This window comes from Macaca fascicularis, chromosome 13 (assembly GCF_037993035.2).
Source record: "Macaca fascicularis isolate 582-1 chromosome 13, T2T-MFA8v1.1".
In the NCBI taxonomy this organism is placed as follows: Eukaryota; Metazoa; Chordata; class Mammalia; order Primates; family Cercopithecidae; genus Macaca; species Macaca fascicularis.
Genome location: NC_088387.1, coordinates 65,488,424 through 65,508,101, shown reverse-complemented (window position 1 = coordinate 65,508,101; position 19,678 = coordinate 65,488,424). Strand labels below are relative to the sequence as shown.

The 19,678-nt window shown below is 37.2% G+C and overlaps 1 protein-coding gene across 12 annotated transcripts in view; it reads left to right on the top strand.

Moving 5' to 3' along the window:
• CCDC85A (coiled-coil domain containing 85A) overlaps positions 1-19,678 on the top strand; it is a 196,640-nt gene that overhangs the window by 147,732 nt on the left and 29,230 nt on the right. For 10 of the 12 annotated variants that reach the window (XR_012422363.1, XR_012422362.1, XR_012422360.1 and 7 more), the window contains exon 3: positions 7,164-7,240. The exons of the other annotated variants lie outside the window; for them this stretch is intronic. Coding sequence is in view for 6 of the 10 variants with exons in the window: in XM_045369282.2 (XP_045225217.1) it covers positions 7,164-7,240 (77 nt within the window). In the remaining 4 variants the exon portion in view is untranslated. The remainder of the gene's footprint in view (positions 1-7,163; positions 7,241-19,678) is intronic. 12 annotated transcript variants of the gene reach the window in all.

Below are 19,678 nucleotides of genomic sequence, written 5' to 3'. Positions count from 1 at the left end.
GGGATTTCAGGTGCTTGCCACCATGCCAGGCTAATTTTTGTATTTTTAGTAGAGATGGGATTTCACCATGTTGGCCAGGCTGGCCTCGAACTGCTGACCTCGTGATCCACCTGCCTCAGCCTCCCAAAGTGCTGGGATTACAGGCGTAAGCCACCGCACCTGGCCCAAACTCATCTTTTTATAAGAGCACCAATCCCGCCCGTGCGGGTGGTGCCCTCGTGGCCTAGTCACCTCTTAAAGGTCCCACCTCTTAATACTGTTACAATGACAATTAAATTTCAACATGATTTTTGAAAGGGATAAACAATCAAGCCAACACAGAGACTAATTCTTTGAGAGCCACATAAAAGCTAACATCTGTAAACTCATGGCCACTATAGTCTTCCAGATAATTTTCCTCGTATACACTATTTATTTATTTATCTCAGATGGAGTTTCACTCTTGTCCCCCCAGGCTGAAGTGCAATGGCACTGTCTCAGCTCACTGCAACCTCCACCTCCCAGGTTCAGGCAATTCTCCTGCCTCAGCCTCTCGAGTAGCTGGCAGTACAGGCATGCACTACCACGCCTGGCTAATTTTTGTATGTTTAGTAGATACGGGGTTTCACCATATTGTCCAGGCTGATCTGGAACTCCTGACCTCAGGTGATCTGCCTGCCTTGGCCTCCCAAAGTGCTGGGACTACAGGTGCAAGCCACTGTGCCCAGCCTTCTATACACTCTTACAAATGCTGTAGTTTGTGTTAGAATGGACCATTACCAGATTTTATTTTCTGCCCTGAAAATTTGGAGATATGACAGCACTTCATCTAATCAAAACCATTCAGAAGTGTGACAAACCTTAGACAGCTGCAGATACCAATAATAAACCTTTTGTATACAATCATCAGTGTGATTTGTGGGTGATTTCAAGGATAGATGTTCTGTGGGGAAACACTGCTTTAGAAACAAAAGGGAAGTTAAGAGGGTTTAGCATTTTTATCAGAGTGTTTTCAAACTAACAGAAAAAATGAACAGAGCTCCTTTATACAATTGAATGCATTTCAGGTTAGCTGAAGTGAAATCAAGTCAAGAATATTGTCCAAGGAAATATCAAGTTACCATAAAGGTAAATCTATCAAGAATATCTAAAGTTAGAGAGAAAAAAAAGAACTTAGTATTTATCTATGTATGTTACTTCATGATTACTAGATCCAATATGAGAATTAATATGGTGCTCAAGTAATGAAACACAATTGTTTGAATATATTTGACTAGTCCCCATTGTTAGCAACCAAATTCACCACACTCTGAGCTTTAGTTCTCTCATTTGCAAAACAAGTCAGAGGATTGTGGCACAAGTTGAATTAGAAAATGTCTAAGGTACATTCTACCGCTAAAAGTTGAATTTAGAAGATGCGGAATTTAGTGGAATTCTTTTGCATGTTTCTTAATTTGTTTTTCTTGCAAGAGATGCTGTAAACTTTTACACGTAGGTTCAAAGAATCATTTCTGCTTTGAAAAGGGGCCTGAGATTCACCCGAAGAACATCTTGAGGATTTCATTGGATTTTCACATCAATATTGTTTGCTTCACTTTACTTTTCTAATGTCTAGATGCCCCTAGGTTTCCCAGGGTGGAAAGAGAAATAAAATAACTTTTGGGAGGTTTAAAGCAAATTTCCACTGGATTATCGTGATTTGATGTTAGCTTTTCCAGATAGGTGACTGTGGGAAATAACCTGGCCTCTCCTCCTGCACCCGCATGTCCCTTTCTTTTCTGTCACGTGATTCCTTTCTTTCTGTGTTTACAATAGGATCATTTTTGGCTTCTGGCCCAGGTTCATCTGTGGCTCCACTCATATCTCTCTGACCTATCAAAATTCTATTGATGCATTTTAAGCTTGAATTTCTCCTTCATAAGAACTACTGCTAATGCTGACTTTTCTTTGCTCCCCTTTTACAGGATTTAGCACTAAATTTCAAATTACCTTATTGTTTTTTCCCTCTTATTTCCCCCCAACTGCTTATAAGTTTCTTGAATATAGGCTCCTTTTTTTCTTTTTTTTTTTATTTGAGACAGAGTGTGGCACCGTCACCCAAGCTGGAGTGCAGTGGCACGATCTCGGCTCACTGCAACCTCCGCCTCCCAGGTTCAAGCGATTCTCCTGCCTCAGCCTCCGGAGTAGCTGGGATTACAGGCATCCGCCACCATGCCTGGCTAATTTTTGTATTTTTAGTAGAGACAGGGTTTCACCATGTTGGCCAGGATGATCTCAATCTCTTGACTTCGTGATCCGCCTGCCTCAGCCTCCTGAAGTGCTGGGATTACAAGCGTGAACCACCCAGCCGGCTCCTTTTTTAGTGCATTATATATTTATGTACTTTGTACCTGAGAATTTGGCTATTTTTGGTTCTCTTTTGGAGCCTCATTCTCAGAGTCCTAAAAGTCAAAAATGGCATTCTGAAATCTCAGTTTTGTGAAGCCGTCAGCCAGTGGTATAAAATGTAATGGTCAATTTAAATTATAGTACATTCAAATGCAGCTTTCTATGAATGACTTTATGATAAAATGAATGCCAGTTTTAGTCAGACACTTCCCTTAGGTACAGCTATCCATCATGTTCCCTGAGTGTACCAGGAGATCAGCTTATTTTATAGTTGACACCCTTGAAAAAGGATAAAAAAGGGAAAAAGCAGCATGGGGAAGGGGGTTGTAGCGGATGTGGTCAGTGTGTTCCAGTACCCAAAAGGCTTCTTTCTTCTCTTCCTCACACCATGAGAAGATTCTATCAATTTTTCCTAATAATTAGCTATGACTGAGATGTGGATTTGGATGTGACCTTTTTTAAAAAAGTGTTGAGTTTCTCATACTTTATTTTATTCTATTTTATTTAAAATATAGCTTACATTTAAAAAATTTAATGATTGGTTATGCACTACTAGTCAGGCTCAGCTGATCTATGGTAAGTGATAAACCTCGAAATCCCAAGGGTTGAACTAAACAAATATTTCTTCTTTTTTTCTCATGTCACAGTTGGGAGATTGGATTTTTTATTTAATGGCTTTTCCTATAGGGACTTGGTGACCCAATGCTGATTTCACAGTATATTCCGGAAAAATATTTTTCTACTCCACTCCCATTAAAGGATGGCGTAATCAATTTCTTTCTGAATAAAACAAAACAGCCTGAGTACTCTTATTTATACATGTAGATCAGATGTTCTTCCTGTGTTTTACCCCCAGGAAGAGTGTATTTTTGTTTGAGTATCCATTAATTATTAAGTAATAATTGCAATAGGGGCTAAGAGCCTGGAACAATTAACAGGACCTTCTGGAACATCTGTAATCTAATAGGGAATGTGTGTTCTGAGAAACTTATTAAGATTTGCAATAACTGGCTTTATCTTCATCCTAACCCTAGAATAGTGCCTGACACAAATCAGTGACAATAAATATTTGTTGAATGAATGAACTCAAAATATTTTTGCCTTTGCCTTCACTGTAAAGCTATTTTTTTTTCATTATTTCATCTATTTAAAAATATGCTCTGTCTCTTCTTGTCCCAGCCCATATTTGCAGTGAATGCTTTAGAAAAAAGATGTGGACATGATCTATTGTAATGGAACGTTAAAAATGGGAGTTAGAGAATATTTTCCAAACTCAGAAATTTACCCCTTTTTTCCTGAACTGACATAATAGTTTCATAATGTAAGTAGAGACTTGGTGAAAACATCAGATATATAAACTGCAAAGATTTTGAAAAGAGAAATAGATAAAGAGACTGAAGACAGTCACTAAATTAAAACAAATTCCGTTCAATAGCATTTTAAAAATATCACCTGAATCAATCTCTGTAGTCTTTTCAGCTGTTTTAAGTATCACAACCTTATAGATAGTGCAGCATAGGGGCAATAAAGATAAGGTGTAAATTGTGAACAAAAAAGAATATAAGTTTATTTTTGTGTGGTTTAAATAGAATATTGCTGATCAACTTTTCATTTGGATGGCCTTATCAAGTGGTTGTTTTTCCAGAGGAAAGAGCAGGGCTTGCAAAACAGGGTAAATCAGGCAATCTACATTCACATTTTGATGATCTGCGAATCACTTACTCATTTGCAAGAGTAAAGCAGACTCATGAAATCAATAACGTTGGTATTCATTTATGCTGCATACTTTTTTCCCTCTTTGGAAGAGTCCAGAAAGCAGAGTTTTAACATTTTATTAAGCTAAAAAAATGAGAGGATATCTTTAGCAAATGTCTTCAATTTTCTTTACCTATGTTTCTATTTTCTTGTATAAGAAATGCTCAAAGCTAATCCTCTCCAATGGTGTGAGGTCTATGGGTCACCATGTTAATGTCAGTGATGGGGGCTTTCTGCATACTATTTTGGAAAACAGGCCTGCTCTAAGTTAGTCAGAGATGAGCTTAATTGTTGTATTTGTGAATTAAGGACTGATGCTTATGTATTTTAGAAAATTAAAAAAATAAAAGGAAAATCAAATGTTAGCTCATTGCTTTAGAGGTCACAAAAGTGGAATTGGGTTCATATAAACTATTTCCACATAAAAATAATTGTGTTTCCATGAAGAATTTCAGATCAGGGCATCAATATCCATCCTGTGGATCCTTAGGGGCTCCAAACGCTTAGGTGCACTACTGTATTGCCTCTTGCCCTTTTTGTGTGTCTGAGGCTGAAGAACGTGAACACTGAGGAGGTTCTTCTGCTTCAATATTAACTGTGGAAGTATTACCAGCAGCGAAACCGTGTAAGTCTTCAGCAGTCCCAGTTCTTGCCTCCTCAGAAGTAATTTGACTGAGGGGCATAAAGCAGAAGGAGAAGCTGAGGCAAGTTTTAGAGCAGTAGTGAAAGTTTATTAAAAAGCTTTAGAATGGCGGGACATGGTGGCTCATGCCTGCAATCTCAGCACTTTGGGAGGCCAAGGCGGGTGGATCACCTGAGGTTAGGAGTTCGAGACCAGCCTGACCAACATGGAGAAACCCCATCTCTACTAAAAATATGAAATTAGCTGGGCATGGTGGCACATGCCTGTAATCCCAGCTGCTAGGCAGGCTGAGGCAGGAGAATCGCTTGAACTTGGGAGGCAGAGGTTGCGTGAGCCAAGATCATTCCAGCCTGGGCAACAAGAGTGAAACCCCATTTCAAAAAACAAAACAAAAAAAGCTTTAGAGCAGCAATGAAAGGAAGTAAAGTACACTTGGAAGAGGGTCAGGTAGGTGACTTGAGAGATCTAGTGCACTGTTTGACCTTTTGACTTGGGTTTTTTACATTGGTGTGCTTTGGGGTTTCATATCCCTTCTACCCTGATTCTTCCCTTGAGGTGGACTGTCCACATGTGCAGTGGCCTGCTAGCACTTGGGAGGGGAGCATGTACAGTGTGTTTACTGAAGATGTATGCATGCTCACTTGAGGCATTCTTCCCTTAGCCATCTCACATTCCCAGAGGAAGGTCATATACCAGTTTAACTGCTATTTTTCCTCTTAGTACACATGCTTGAGACCACTTGCCCAACCCCAGAGATCTTACTGGGAAACCGCTGATCACCAGTGCCAGGATTTTTCTATCTATTGGGAGACTGCCTTTCCCTGGTATTGGCTGCAGCTAATTATTATTTTAGAGAGACAGTTAACAACCACCTGACCATCCCGTGATGGTTGCCTGACATTCTTGGTGGGTGGGCTTGTGGGGAGCCCTCTCCTGCCTTGCTCACGTTTGACTAGCTACCTAATGTAACACAAGTGTGCTCTGAAGAAAGTCTATTGCTGTGTACCTTTCACTGCACCTGAAATATGTTTGTTCTTGTGTGATGAATGAATTGCTACTATGTGAAGACCTTGAATATTTTCACTTTAATGAAGAAGAGCTACTATCAGATTGTTCCCAGAAATAAAAATTCACTTTTCTTAACCTGTGACCCCTTTTCCTGACATAAAGCCGTAAACTTTAGAGTTTCAGTATGGAACAGAAACTAAGCATGATAATGATTCTGAGCTTTCAGCGCATGCCTGAGCTCGTGAAGGAATGAAAACAATAATCAATTTCAGGTCTGCTCCTGCTTTACCTAAAGATGTGTGAAAAACTTGGGTCTCTGTCACAGCCAAAATCAGTCAAAATTCATTCTAACTCTAAATAGCTCTTTCATGTTTTTTTCTGTCATTATCTGTAGGTTTGTGAAAAGAACTAATATTTTTCTTAAGGCTTGAAATTTTTATTGGGGGAAATAGAACTGGATGTTTGAAAAATTTTGTTTTATTTTCTGTTTTGTTTTGTTTTTTTAATGGAGTTTTGTAGTTTATTTTGGTTATAGTTAACATTACAAAATAGTCTTGTATATGTGGAACAACTCACTGACGACTCAAAATGTACAAAATCAGAAGAAAAGAGTATAATTGTCTTCAAGATGCCTATTATTCCGAGGCTGGTTGGTATGCAAAAAGCCTGCAATCTCACCACCTATAAATTTCTCTTATATATATATATTTAATTGACCTCAATACACTTTATTTCAGAACAGGAAATACTAAACATTTAAGAAAGATTTATGAGAAATGATTTGACTTCAGAAAAATATTTGTTCCATCTTAAGAGGATCCAACTTCCTCTGAAATGTCTTCCTCTGAAATATCCTCCTCTGAAATGTCTCAATTCTTAGTGATTAAAAATAGCTAAAAGGGCTTAGAGCATTGGAGAGACTGGATTTCGGTATTAGATCCAGGTTTGAATTCTGGTTTTGCCCTGTTCTGAGTGTGTGTGATTTTACTAATTAATAATGATGTTGGACTGCTTTTCTTAGGTTTATTTGTCTAATGTGTTACCACTTCTGAGAAATATTTTCCATACCTTTACTTGTCTTTTCTTATTGGTTTGTAAGAGTTCTGTATAGAATCTTAATACTAATCATCTGTCAATTGTGTGTACTACCACCTGTTAACATGCCAGTTTGTATCTTATCTAATATTTCTTAACATTGTAAAATTGTTCAAAACTGTTTTTCATTTCAGTGGCTTCTGTTTTTATTTTTCTGGGAGATTTTTTTTTCCTATTTTAAATAATAGACTTAAGTAGTCACTATCTGGTTTGAATAAATCAAGCCAGAAATATCCTGACAGTGCACCAAACAAGACCTGTGTGTATAATGTGAGTTCTTTCTTTTTGATTTTAGAATCAACCTTGTCCTATGTTAGGCAGCTGGAGGCAAGAGTAAGACAGCTGGAGGAAGAAAATCGCATGCTGCCCCAGGTGGGTGACTTCCAGAAGCTCATAGCTAGTCAGTGCCATTTGAGTTGTAGCATTTTATTTGAAATTTAAAAGCTCAATGATGTTTTCTCTTTTAAATCATAGAAATCATTTTGTAAATAGCCATTCATCAATGTAGAGTGTGATTACGTTCCATGATGGCCATCATCTTATCCAGATTTCTAAGTGTTACACTAAAGGATGCAGATGTCTGAAATGAGAATGTGAAGTAATTTTGAAAGGAAGAACAAAGGAGAAAGATAAAATAATGAGAAGCAGAAAATAAAGACATGTGGATAGTGTTACTCGTATACATCATGCATGTAGTTGGTGGATACAGGATTCTTATTTAAATAGAAAATTTGCTAATTTCTGAACTAGGCAAAGCAGTAGGTAGTTGGAAGGTTTCACATTATACTTAAATTAGTACATTCTAAAATTCTTTGTGGTATAATTGAACTCTTTCAGTGCAACAAAGTCATGGCAGTAAATGACAGTTTTTCTTTGGGACTTCATTTCTTTCCCCTTACTAAAGTGGCACTTTTTCCAGGATGTTTAATGTCTTCCTATATGTTTCACTTATACAATTCTTTCCATGGGCTGTTAACTTGATGAGAATGATGCTCGCCTTTTGAGGAGGTGGTTTTCAGAAAATGTTTTGTTGAGGAGTTGAACAAATCTACTGATTCTAGGTTGGTTTCCTTTCCAAGCATGTGAACAATAATATATATTAATGTTTTATAACAAGAAGTTTTCTAAGAAATTAGTCACTAGGGTTCTTTCTACATTCTGGTGATTATTTCTGTTTCATAAATGACTAAGGGAAAATTAAACCTCAGACAACTAGTAATCAGTAGTTTAAATAAAATGTCAAAGATTAACCAATCTTCAGGTTGGTATTTCAGGAGAAGAAATTTGAACATTAATGCAAAGACCCTTTAGAAAGACATTTTAGGTCTTTTAAATCTTGTTTTGTTTTTGAAGTACTTTTGCTCCTTAGTGATGATTTGGGCTATCAAAAGAATCCTTTTTTCTTTCTTCCATTGGCTAACAGTCTTCCCGGAAATCATGAGATTAAGTGAAATAAACCTACACTAGTTGTCCCCCCTTTTCAAGGGGAATACATTCCAAGACCCCAAGTGGATGCCTGAAACCATGGATAGTACCACAACCTACAGTACTATGTTTTCTCCTATGCATAAATATATATGATAAAGTTTAATTCATGAATTACACACAGTAAGAGATTAACAACACTAATAACAAAGTTATTATTAGTAAAGTACTATAAAATAAAATAAGGGTTACTTGAACGCAAGCACTGAGATGCTGTGTCTGATCATCGAGATGGCCATTAAGTGATTAACAGGCAGGAAGTGTAGACGGTATAGATTCATCCCAGGTGGGATGGAGCAGGACAGCATGAGATTTCATCACACTACTCAAAACGGCCCACAATTTAAAACTTCCTTATTTCTGGAATTTTCCATTTAATATTTTTGGGCCCTGGTTGACTACGAGTAATAGAAACTGAGGCTAAGGGTGGAATTCTGTACTTCTCTCTCTTCTCAAACTGTATGTGTGTTAAAATTCATGATGACAGAAGAGATTGTTTGTACCATGAAATAAAATACTACTGGTGGGTTTGTTTTCTCTTTGCTCTTCATTATTTTCCTTTAAAAATTTTTTTGTGTTCCTTTTTGCCTTTTATGTTAAATTCACAGTATGACTGTGCTAAGGCCCTTGACTGAAAACATCTAACTTCTTACTTGTTACAAAGAAACCTACAAAATGTAGTTAGTTTATTAAACATGTTTGTGCCATCTCTCAGGCAACTGGCAATGTAAAAGAAATAGAAAAAAAAATCCAAATGATTTTTCCCTCTGAAAAGGAATTGAGGCTGACATCAAAAAGGAAAAGCATGTATGCCATCTTATATATATAAAAAAAAAGAGGCACAACAAATGTGAAAATGATAACAACGTTGATTTTTAAAAATATGTAAAAGTGAGTGTTAGAAGTCTTGAAGGAAAATCAGAAGAGTCCTTAACTATACTTGATATGTGGATGTATATTTGAATACATAGTACTTGCATAGTTAAGACTAAGCTAGATTAAAGAACTACTCAATTTAAAGTGTTCAGTTATATCCTTTTAAATACACTACTATTTTGCTACCAAAGAAGGTTTTTGGTTCATTTTGTTTTGTTTCTTTTTTTTTCTCTCTACGAAGTGGCTAAGAAAGATCATGTTTTATAGATTCTAAGATGTTATTGATGTGGGATGCACCATCATGATATGTAGCATTACAAAAGAAAAATGATATCAGTTATACCATGCCAGATTCTTGCTGATTCCAGTGATGTTACAAATGGGAAAACAATGTTTTAGTTTTAAACAGCTGTTTACTTGTCAAAGTAATTTAATGCAAAGAGAACCCATTGTTTGAAATATGCTATTGGACATATGCAAAGAATGCAGTAGATCTGTCAATTCAAAAATAGTACTTCTGTTAAATTTCTATATCCAGAGAGTGTTGCCGTCAGTTACTACTAAGATATAATAGAGGTACCAGTTGAAACTACTATAAATACAAACTAACATGAATACAGACAGTGGGTAAGACCCTAGGATGGAACACAATAAATGGATCTCAGAACAGTGAGCATCATGTAAAGAGAATTCTCATGAGAGACTGAGACTTCAGCTGGATTACACAAAGGCATTTACCTGTACAACTTACTCTTACGTGTTATTGATACTATTACAAATAATGTATCATGAGATTTCCCTGCAGAAACTATTTCTAACTATGATGTTAGCTGATTTGCAAGGTTAATTCAGTGAGAAAAGCTGACATCCTAGCCCAAGTTAATCTCAATATTTGAATACTTGATTTTCAATTGTAAGAGCTTGTTCGCTATGTCTTGATCAGAAGGTATTTCTTTTCACTCCCAAGTTTATTAAAGCATGTCCATTTGTCTTTGAATAAACAGAAGTAAGAATGTAGTTGGCAGTGGGAATCCCAAGTATGTAAAATACCTTTGCGTCTGTAGCCAGGATTTTTGCTTTTAGTTTAGAGTTTAGACTAATTACATAAAGCATTGTCCTGGAGGAAGAAATCTTCCTCAATACTCCTTTTATTCTTTATATAAAATTGTGTATAATGAACAGAAAGTCACAACTTTGCCCTAGCAATATAAATATTTAAAAACGAACATGATGAGTATAATAAATGCTTGTGGATTTCTCTCTGGTTAGATGCAAAGACCTCAATTTTTTCGTTTGTAAATGAAGGGGTTCTTCTCAGCTCTTACATTTTGTGGGCTCAGGTGTAAATAAAGGCTTGGGCCCATGTTTTATACATATGCAAAATTTTCAAGTCCCAGAATGAAGGGCTCTTTATTGAAGAACAGATAAAGGTAGTGAAGATTAAGTTAGTTTTATCCAGTGGTGAAGAGGAGCCCACAGGAAGTGCTGATGGAGCCTCTGTACAGCCACCATGGCAGGTCATCCCCAGTGAAGGTAGAGCTCCTTGATCTGCCATGGTGTGTACTGTGTCCTGCAGGAATCACTGAGCAGTATTTTAAATCCAGTTTGTGAATACAACATTTCGAAGGTATCCTAAGGTAAGAACCAGTCTTATAATTTTTAGAAAATGCTGCATTATGTGCTAGGTATTCTTATTGAGAAGAAAATGCCTCTTCAAAGTTAGTACAAATGGTAGTTAAAGGTCACCTGAACATTAGGATATTCTTCCGCGCACATGAACAAATGGGAACATTTTTTAAAGACTGCAATTAAATCTTTTCAAAGAATTGCATATAATCTTTTACAGTACACATAATACACATAATGCTAAACTGCTCACATTGGCTGTCAGTTCCACTGCATGCATATGTGAGGTGATGTGAACTTCAAACAAAAATCGTGCTTAAATAAATTTATTTAAATAAATGTAGCTGCTGTCTATGAGATTTCATTAACTTTTGAATCCAGTGAGATGGAGTCACTCTGAATAACGTAAGTAGGCGTTTGTAAATAATGACATAGTAGGGTGGAAAGTAGTTTTAAGGAGTTTTATATCAAAATAAAAAGGAACACACCTATCTTCTCTACATACTTACAAATAAATACAGGTTTTCTCTATACAAAGAATCATCAATTTCCAGAGCTGTATAGAACTTTGTGTGTGTCACATACATAGGACAACCCCCTTTTTCAGTCAAGGTGTATTGGGTTCACAGAGGTTAGGAGCGTCCTCCTGTCAGGCAGCTAATGAAGGCCAGGCATAAGATGTAGGCCTATTCAGTGTTCTTTCTAGCATGTGCACAGTGGCTCCCTTAATCCGTTAATACCATTAATGTGATTCAGTGTAATTAAGCTACTAAACCTATTTTTATCTTATTGACACATTCATTTTTTCCAACATTTATCTTAAAAACTAACATTGGATCTGCTTAGCCATCTGAGATTTGTTAGACGTGTATTGTATTCCTGCTTTAAAATGAATGTTCAGCTTTTCTTAACGTTATGGTATACAACATAAATGAAACAAAAAGTGTATTTTACAGGGTCTTCTCCCTGACACATTTCCAAAGTACTTGAGAATCATAAAGATGGATTACATACACACAAATATCCACCCACCCCTGCATGGAAAATGTATGCCTAACAGAATGTGGTAAGAGAGGACCTTTTGGTTCAGAGTGAACCAAAAGGGTGGGTAGGGGGAACTGAGAGTTACAGTCATGGTTTTAAAACTGAAATTTTAAAATTGAAATTTGATTTTTAGCCCAAATTCAAAAACCTTGCTTAGCTCTTTCTACTCAGTTCATTATCCTTTTCTTGATGGTCACAAAAATTTTTTAATCCAGACGTAGTCGATATGTTTATATGCTGCATCTGCAATGAGGCCCATTCAACTAGAAAATATCTTTAAATGGATGATATAGAATACCTGCCTGATGATTTTATTATAAATAAATAGTGCTACCCTTTAGGACATCAGTTACTATTCAGATGTAATGCTGAGGTAAAATTATTATTATTAAACTATTCTCACCTATTTTATGCTGACTTGGGATTTTGCATCATAAGGAGACTTGACTAGAGACATGAACAAGCAGTTTGCTGTAGCTCCTAAGTCAATTAAAGACATTTGTTAAAAGTCCTACTGGGAAATTTGTTCTTTTTGATCAAATGATCTGGCGCCAACATCTGCGTGGAAAGCAGTATATGTTCTTTGTGCCCAGAGACCCTCCCAAGAACAAACCATCCACCTCTTGAAGTCAACATTTGCAAACCAGTTTCTGAATCTGTAAAGGCACCCGGAACTGCCTGCTGTCATATATCTAAACATGGACTGTGGATCTGCAAACCTGTTTGAAAGGCATGGTAACTCAGATCACCCCTGAGTGAGCCCCTTCCAGCAAGTGTTTCTATTTCCGTAGTGCTAGCACACACAGAAGAGCCTAATTTTAGGAATGGAAATGAAAAGTCTCCCTCTCAAGTAATTTGGTTACAATGTGGCCTTGCAATACAGTCTTTCAGTGCCTTGGCAAGGGGCAAGGTGGTTGCCAGATCAGTCTCTGAACAAAGGAAAAGAACTTGTCACTGTTGCCAGAAGTGCTGAGAAGGGTACCTAGGAGCTAAAGAAATCAAACTCTCACTTCCATGGCAACACAGCGCAGGTCCAGCATCTCATCTCTGAAGTCCTCCCTCACCTCACCTCGGTGTTTATGCAGAATTACTAGCATGCGGGCAGAGAAGAGAGGCTTCTCTCAGACACATTATTCCCCTCGTGTGTTTCCTTGTTTGCTGTGGAGATAGATATGTATTGTTTTGCCTCTTTATCCTTTTCACATTTTGTGATTTTGCTTTGCCTTTTGTTTGTTTTAGTCTCATAGGGCCATAGATGTATGCCTCTTTTAGGGCTGGAATTGCTCTGAAAAATAAAAATCTACAACTGTTGTATAAAAACTGTCACAGAGTAAGGCTTTCCAGGATCCTTAAAGCAAGTGATGGTATTCCTTAACTGTTATTTGCATAGAAATTACCATTCTGGCACTCCTGAGGAGACATTTGGGCAGAATTATACTTTTTTTCTTATGAAGAGTGACCCTAATTATGTTGCACAACCTGTGTAGAATCTGGATGCTACTGATAGGAAAAATCAGTTAAATCCATTAAGGATTGGTTGCTGCTGGAGTCATACTTGGGAAAAAATGGACTCTACCAAATGAATAGTCTTATGGAACAATGTTTTCTCTAAATTGACATAATTTATATAATTAAAGGAAAAAGGCTTTTATGTGTAGTTCAATAGAGCTTTCAGGGGACAGATGGGAGCAGCACAAGTGGTGTGGGTGTGTTGGGATAAAAGAGATAATTAGATATGAAAAGTAAATTTATGGAGAAAAAAATTATGCTAGAAAACCTAAATAAATGGAGACTGGATTAAGGGAAAACCTAAAATTTGTCAGAGAAAACGTCAGAGAGAGTATAATTCACAGGAAAAATGTCTAAGGCAACATGGAGGCTCTCAAAGTGAGGGGGTTCATAATATTCTTCAGAGATTTCCTCATATTTGAGGGTTCTTGTTTGAGAACCTCTGATACATGATGATAAATCTTCATTCTAATGGGAGAATATAGGTGAAAGGAAAATTAAAACAAAATATGGCCATGCTGCTGATTAAACTTATTAGAATTATTTAAAAGGTACTAAACTATTTAGGACTGTGTTATCAATAATTCATATTTAATAGTGTGGTCTTTTTATATCTACACTGGTATATTAATAATTCTATCACTAAGGTACATTCAAAACATATTTTTTTGATTTGTAATAGCCATAAAGATGTAGCATTATTGTTACCTGTCCTTGGCAGAATTTTTCACAAAAAATTATGGGATCCTATCAGTCTTAGGTTTGGCTATATAGTAATATCAACTAGAAATGTAGGTACTTATGAGAAGCAATACTAAGGAATATTTGGGGGAAAAAAAATTGAAAGGGAATTATAAGAGAAGCTAATGTTGCCATGAACTTATAGAAATGCTTTTCTGTTCTTCTTTTGCTTTAAAAATAAAACCAAAAATAAAAAGTTGAAAGTTAAAGATGAAACAGTCTTCTCTTCTCTTCTCTTTTTTCTTTTTTTTTTTTTTTTTTTTGAGACAGTCTGTCTGTCACCCAGGCTGGAGTGCAGTGGTGCTATCTTGGCTCCCTGCAGCCTCCGCCTCCTGGGTTTTAAGTGATTCTCCTGCCTCAGCCTCCCGGGTGCAGTGGCTCACGCCTGTAATCCCAGCACTTTGGGAGACCGAGGTGGGTGGATCACTTGAGGTCAGGAGTTCAAGACTAGCCTGCCCAACATGGTGAAACCCCGTCTCTACTAAAAATACAAAAATTAGCTGGATGTGGTGGCGGGCGCCTGTAATCCAGTCTTCTGTTTTCTAATGAAGTCAGGTAACAGGCTCATAGAAAGTGGAAAACATTGTAGAGTGTTAGGTTCTGGAATGTAGTTAATTAAATTAAATGTAAATACCACTGCAATGTGTATATCAAAAAAGTAGTAAATTATGACATCTTGGCCTCTAGGAAGCTTTTAAAGATGCTGTGATTCCCAGTAGAGCAGTCTTACTTTGATCTCCATTTCCTGCTGGAGGTCACTACATCTCTGACTCATGGAAAGGAAGCATCTAAACTAAGCTGCCCTCCTCCTCTGTGGTTCAGAGACCTTTCCTACGATGAGATTTAGGCACTTTTCATTTAAAAGTTTTCTACTTTTCATTTTTTGTTTTCTTTCCTGTAGCCTGAGCAAAGTGAACATGCTTACAAATATAACACATTAATAATTAAAGTTGGTGCCTTCTATATCCTTTACATATAAAGCAAATAAAAATGTAATATAGGCAATATCTATGTTGCCTAAATATAAACATAATGTAGATCACAAATGTCATATAAATAAAGATCTATATTCTTTGACAATATAAGACAGTTTAAGTGAATAAATTTGTAAGTGATTTGAGACTTTCTTTTTCTTTTTTTGAGACAGGGACTCGCTCTACAGGCTGGAGTGCAGTGGCGCAATCTTGGCTCATTGCAGTCTCCGCCTCCCTGGTTCAAGTGATACTCCTACCTCAGCCTTCTGAGTAGCTGGGATTATAGGCACGCGCCACCACGCCCAGCTAATTTTTGTATTTTCAGTAGAGATGGGGTCCAACCATGTTGGCCAGGCTGGTCTCAAACTCCTGGCCTGGAATGATCCGCCTGCCTCGGCCTCGCAAAGTGCTGGGATTACAGGTGTGAGCCGCTGCGCCTGGCAAGACTTTTCTTAAATTACATTTGAAAAGCTGTCATTGTATGAAAAATAAGCAAAACATCACTGAGCCGTGTTTAGGAAGCTGAGACAAAGTCAGCAGTGACTTTGGACTCTGCCAGTAATTCAAAGAGGCACTGTGAATTGCTAGAAACAACACTGAATAGGGGTTACAAGAACTAGTTCTTTGCCTGGCTCTGTCTTTAATCAGCTGTTAGACCGGGAGGACACCCCTACTCTCTCTAAGTCTTATACAGCTTGTCTATAAAAGAAAATTGTCACAGGTGATATGGAAGGACCTACTCAGCTTTGCAAATTTATGACTCTTTATCCAGAGAAAGTTTGTGTTTCTGTATAATGAATATACAAAACAGGTGTGTTCTTTTTATTTTGATACTTGGATTCCTTAAAACCTCAACTTTACACTATATTGGGTCTTTAATTTACAGATGTCTACTTACATCATGGGAGTTACTCTACCTCCCTGGATTCTAAAGTTAATAAAATTTCATCAGATAGCTATTAAATCTATTTAAATAACATACAGTCATGGGCATGTATATTTAAGGCTCAGACCATATCAGATACACAGATAATGTGCTCATTCGCTAGTCTAATCAGTGTTGGCTTTATGTGTATTTGGAGCGATAATATGCAGTCCCCTTAATGTTTCTTACTATTCTTTATATAAAATCATATATAATGAACATAAGAGTTCTAGTTTGCCCTAACAATATACATATTTAAAAATAAGTGTGATAAAAGCTTGTGGATTTCTCTCTGGTTAGATCCAAAGAGCTAACTTTCCTTCATTTGTAAGTATGGTTCCTTTCAACACTGAACATTCTGAGACCCGGTGTAAATAAAGACTTGGGCTCATGCCTTATACATTTGCAAACTACCAAGTCTCAGAATAAAGGCTGTTTATTCAAGAACAGATAGAGAGAAGCAGTGAAGATTGAATTGGTTGTATCTAGTTGGTGAAGAGGAACCCACAGGAAGTGCTGATGGAATGGTGATACAGCCGCCATGGCAGGTCATCACCCAGTGAATGCAGAGCTCTTTGTACTGCTATGTTCTCTGTGATACCCAATGAAGATCACTAAGCTGTCCTTTAAATCCAATGCAACCTTTTAAAGAGAGCCCAAGACTAGGAACAGTCGTATTATTTGGGGGAGATGCAGTGTTATTCTTAGGCATTATTTGAGAAGAAATAATTCTTAGGCATTATTTGAGAAGAAAATGCCTTGTGAAGGGTGGTATATACAGCCCAGCCACGATTGTAAACATAGCGTTACTCGGTAGACTGTGTTTCCTCAGGCCATACTGGTCCAGGTAAAGATCACCTGAACTTAGGATATTCTCACCTGAGTTCATGAACTAATGTGAAAAATTTAAAAATATCACACTTAAACATATTTTAAAGGGACCACATATTATCTCATGTTGCATATAATAAACGAAGACATGACATTTCTCATATTGCATACAATAAAAGGAGGCATGACATTTCACAGAGGGAATTTAAAAAATTATGATGAAAGAGAATGCTAACATATGAAATGCTAAAAAATTAACTTTTATCTAAGTGTAATTTATACCCAACAATAGGTATTCTTTATTTTTAAATGTAGCATACTTTTCAGGAATTCAGTTCTGAGACCGGCCAAAATAAATTGTTATGACAAAGAGATGACAAAGACTTGAGGTATCACACATTACTTTTTTCAGTGTAGCTATGCTGGGGAGAGTAATGAAAGAGAAGCTGCATATAAATCAAAGTCATCTGTGCTTGTGATACACATAAAGAATAATATACAGAGGAAGAAAATGTTTTTTTTCAAAGGATACCTGATTTACTGGATTCATTCTGTAGACTAAAGCATCTGAAATAGCCACCAAGAAGTGGATGAGGCCTTTCTTTAGATTTTCTGGTTGACATAATGAAAGAATTGTAGGAGGCACACAGTGACACAGTAATGAGTGTAGCTTTTACCATTTAGAAGAAGCTCTTGTACATGATCTTTTAGGTTGAGGGCCTCCGAGCCTGTCTAACCTGGTAGCATGTTAACACATGACACTAATTAAAGCATGTTGGAGAAGCAGGATGAAGAAAGAGCATATTAAATAAATTATAGGCTTTCGTTTAATTGTTTCACTACTTAAGGGCCTTCAATGGCTTGGTAAGTAATTCTTACTAGAAGATGATTTAGGGTTTATTTTAGAATTAAAAATTCTACAAAGTATTCTAACATCAATAATCAACGGAGTCTTTTGAAAAACAGCCCATCCACAATTGGAAACAGCATTACTGAGTAGATTGTGTTTCCTCAGGCCACGCCAGCCCAAATTGGGGTCACAGAGATGATCACAGTGTTCTCCATGGGCCCAACCCCTTTGAGTCTGCTTTTGGGATCTGTTCCCCCATCAGGTATATAAGTCTTCACCTACTGTTTTAAGTCTAGTCCTGTGGGTTTCCACACTTCACCCTTCCTGAGCCTGGCTGTTGACTGGCTACTGACTGGCTGCCACAGTCTGGCCATTCCCCACAGCTCCTAGGATTGGAGCTCCCAAGTTTTCCAATATTCTCTGGGCTGAGAAAATTCCCCCACCCTTACCTGGGTTCTACCCTATTCCAGGCTCCCAACCTTACCCAGGGTCTAGTGTTAAGCCCAGGAAATGGAGGTGGGAAGGAATACTTACTATTGGTCAAGACACAGTCTATTCAGAATTTTTTTTCCCCTTTGAAAGCACTCTATTCTCCTCAATTCACATGTGTCTACCTAGTCTATTTCTTACCTTTGGGAGAACTCTTTGTCCTCAAACTTCATAGTATCTCACAAAAATTTACTCACCTCAGGTATTTGTGTTTTCAGAAATGCTTAACTGAGACCCAAAATAATGAAACCCTCTTTCAGAATTTTTTTTTTTCTCTTTACGATTTTTGTAACTTATATAATATAGGTTAGTGGTATAGAAGCAACCTTTGAATTATTATTATTAAAAAAGAGAAAAATAAAATAAGACAGCTCACGTCTTCACTTAAAGCCCTTGGATTACATTTTTTTTGTTAGTTTTATTAATTTAACTGTTGTTCTTAGCAATTATATTAGGAAAAAGATTGAATTGAGAAATGTACAGATTACAGAAGATGTGTCAATCTGACTCAAATGCAGCATAGCAAGTAAAGGAATTGGGTATTGTCTTTTCATGACCTAAAATGCCTCTCACTTGCTACAGAACAACTTGCAAGGCAGGAGTTCTAATGTTTGACAGATAACAAATAACCAATAAACCCAGGACCAGATGGGAGCCATTCTGGACTTATATAAAAGCTGACTCTAAGAAGGGAGGCTTTTTAATAGCCAAGCTCTATCAATTGTTTGTGACACCCAAGGCAGGTGTGTCTTAATGTCAAACGGGGATAATTCTTTTAATTTAAGCATTTTCATATATGATGAAATTTAGTGTCTATAACTACAGAAATGTCACAAGAGGAAAAGATAAAATGCACACTCAGAAATAAATCTAACCAGTACATTCGGTCACAACTAAATTGTGTGGGAATGATTGGTCGTTATGCTTTTGGGTGCCTAGCAAGTATTGAGTGCCAAAAATTAACAGAAGCTACCATTAAAATTTGGATGAAATATTTCTGACAAAGAGTTTTAAACAAAGGGGACTTTATCAACTTTGTAGTTTGCAATGTTTTGTTTGGAACAAGCCCCATTCACTTTCTACTCATGTTTCTACCACTCTCCCATTTTAATACATGATTCTTTAACCAGTGAAACTCGCATGCTTTTGTTAGTAAGTTCTCTAAATGGTCAGATAGTTGGTGATGGCAGCCTAGGTTCTTTGCCAATGGAAAAGGGCTTTGGATTTGGGAGGCCGAGCCAGGTGGATCACCTGAGATCAGGGGTTCATGACCAGCCTAGCCAACACGGTGAAACCCCATCTGTACTAAAAATACAAAAATTAGCCAGGCATGGTGGCAGACACCTGTAATACCAGCTAATTGGGAGGCTTAAGCAGGAGAATCGCTTGAAACTGGTATGCGGAGGTTGCAGTGAGCTGAGTTTGTGCCACTGCATTCTAGCTTGGGCAACAGAACAAGA